This window comes from Amaranthus tricolor, chromosome 2, assembly GCF_026212465.1.
Source record: "Amaranthus tricolor cultivar Red isolate AtriRed21 chromosome 2, ASM2621246v1, whole genome shotgun sequence".
Lineage (NCBI taxonomy): Eukaryota > Viridiplantae > Streptophyta > Magnoliopsida > Caryophyllales > Amaranthaceae > Amaranthus > Amaranthus tricolor.
Window position 1 is genome coordinate 26,306,271 of NC_080048.1, and position 2,252 is coordinate 26,308,522.

A 2,252-nucleotide genomic window follows, 5' to 3' on the forward strand; every position below is an offset into this window, starting at 1 on the left:
AATTTCAAAATTACCCATCACACAAACCAATCATATTCTTCACATATATCTATATCAAAAAACTCTAAAAAGAAACATTCTTCATCAATTTAGATAGAAAAATACATCCCAAAATCATACATGAAATTTTAAATTCTTAAATTAAACATGAATTATAAGATAAAACATATAATAATCATAGAATTTTAAATTAAAACTTAAGAATCAACATAGATTAAGAATTACACTTACAATTGTAAAGGAAAACACCTAATGATCAAGTGTAATAGAGTTAGGAATGTGGATTAGGAGGAATTTTGAAAGGATATGTTTTTTTTTGTCCTTGGAAACTTTAGAAATGAAAGGATGTCAAAATGAAAATGATTAAGGAATTAAGAAGGGTTAATTATATGGGATTAATGCCTTGATCCTTCATTACCCTAAGGGAGTTACAAGCTCCACCAAGAGTCCCTCCTATTTTTTTTTTGAAAATAAAAGATGGGCTAAGGAAAAGTTTGGGCCCAAATAATTTTAATTGCCAAAAAGGATTGCAAATCTCATGACCAAGCCCAATAATAAATAAAATATATATATAGAAATAATATTACTAGTGAATTATTAAATATATCGGGAAGAAAATATCGGGAAAATATCGGGGTGTTACAGACTACCCCCCTTAAAAAGGTTTTGACCCTAAAATCACACTTATCATAACACATAACCACAAAACAAGTAAAACGAACTTAATCACTATACACACATACACAAAGCAACCCAAAACATAAATCGCGCGAAAATCCTATCGCCTTCTACCCCCCTTAACGAAGTTACGTCCCCGTAACTTACTAACTCGAGAGAAAAAGGTGAGGATACTGCTCTCGCATGGAGTCTTCCGTCTCCCAGGTTGCCTCTTGTGAACGGTGATTGGACCATAATACTTTAACCATGGTGATATCCCTCCGACGAGTACTACGGACCTTCTTATCCAATATCCGGACAGGCTGTTCCTCATAAGTTAGGCTCTCATCAAGTTCTAACGGCTCTGGATCTCATACATGAGAAGAGGCTGCGACGTAACGCTTCAACTGAGAAATGTGAAAAACGTCGTGCACCTTACCCAGAGCATTAGGCAATGCTAACCGATAGGCTAACTTCCCTAATTTCTCCACAATGTCATAAGGACCTATGAAACGTGAGCTTAACTTTCTACGAGCACCAAAGCGAACTACTCCTTTCATTGGAGACACACGAAGTAGAACCTTGTCACCCGCTTCAAATTCATCAGGCCGATGTCGGAGATCGGCGTACGATTTTTATCTATCTTGGGCTGCTTTCATTTTCTCGCGAATTAACTTTACTTGTTCAGTCATTTGAACAAGCATATCAGGTCCTAAGGTGACAGATTCAGTAAAATCATCCCAGCATACAAGACTACGGCACTTACGACTATAAAGTGCTTCAAACGGAGTCATTTGAATCGTAGCTTGGTAACTGTTATTAGAAGAGAACTCTACCAGATCCAAATGTTCATCCGATGAACCTTGCCATTCCATGGCTATCGCTCTCAACATGTCCTCCAGTATTTGATTGACGCGTTCCGTCTGACCATCGGTTATTAGGTAGAAGGACGTACTATGAAGAAGGGTGGTCCCCTACGCTTGTTGTAGTGATTTCCAGAAATGTGACAAATATTGAGTATCCCGATCAGAAACAATAGTATGAGGTATTCCATGATAGCGAATCACGTACTTAATATAAGCACAAGCAAGTTGTTCCATATCCCACTTACAATTCATTGGAATAAACCTTACCGACTTAGTAAGTCTGTCCACGATAACCCAAAGAGTATCATTACCGGCTCTTGTTCGAGGCAAACCCAGCACAAAGTCCATGGAAATGTCGTCCCACTTCCATTCAAGAGGTTGTAATAATCCGGCAGGTCTCTTATGCTCACTCTTGACCTTTTGACACGTTAAGCACTTAGCAACAAATTCTGCAATATTCTTTTTCATACCCGACGACCAAAACATGCATTTTAAATCTTGATACATCTTGTCTACACCAGGATGAACTGAGTATCTGGAATTATGAGCTTCGTTCAATAATTTTTCCTTCAAAGAGTCACACCCATCCGGTACACACCACCGTCCTTTAAAACGAAGACTACCATCCTCATGAATTGTAAAACCGTCAGCTCTCCCTTCACTGATCTGCTCCCGAAGTTTAATGAACTTGGGGTCTTCCAGTTGCTTAGCCATAATCTCTTCGAAAAA

The 2,252-nt window shown here is 38.1% G+C and overlaps 1 protein-coding gene across 1 annotated transcript; it reads right to left on the bottom strand.

Moving 5' to 3' along the window:
- Positions 1 to 824: 824 nt before the first annotated feature.
- LOC130805641 (uncharacterized) lies at positions 825 to 1,588 on the bottom strand. The gene is made up of 3 exons (XM_057670425.1): positions 1,549 to 1,588; positions 1,097 to 1,249; positions 825 to 1,021 (listed from the first exon to the last, which is right to left on the bottom strand). Exons 1-3 carry the CDS (start codon positions 1,586 to 1,588, stop codon positions 825 to 827), a joined length of 390 nt encoding a protein of 129 aa, XP_057526408.1.
- Between the last annotated feature and the right edge of the window lie 664 nt (positions 1,589 to 2,252).

What these genes read in the sequence shown, in the direction of transcription:
- LOC130805641 (XM_057670425.1), bottom strand. Translation starts at nt 1,588, where the DNA reads ATGGTCAGACGGAACGCGTCAATCAAATACTGGAGGACAT. An exon ending in AATCAAATACTGGAGGACAT is followed by an intron (nt 1,250 to 1,548) that starts GTTGAGAGCGAT and finishes ATGAATTTGAAG; the next exon opens with CGGGTGACAAGGTTCTACTT. An exon ending in AGCATTGCCTAATGCTCTGG is followed by an intron (nt 1,022 to 1,096) that starts GTAAGGTGCACG and finishes TATGAGATCCAG; the next exon opens with AGCCGTTAGAACTTGATGAG.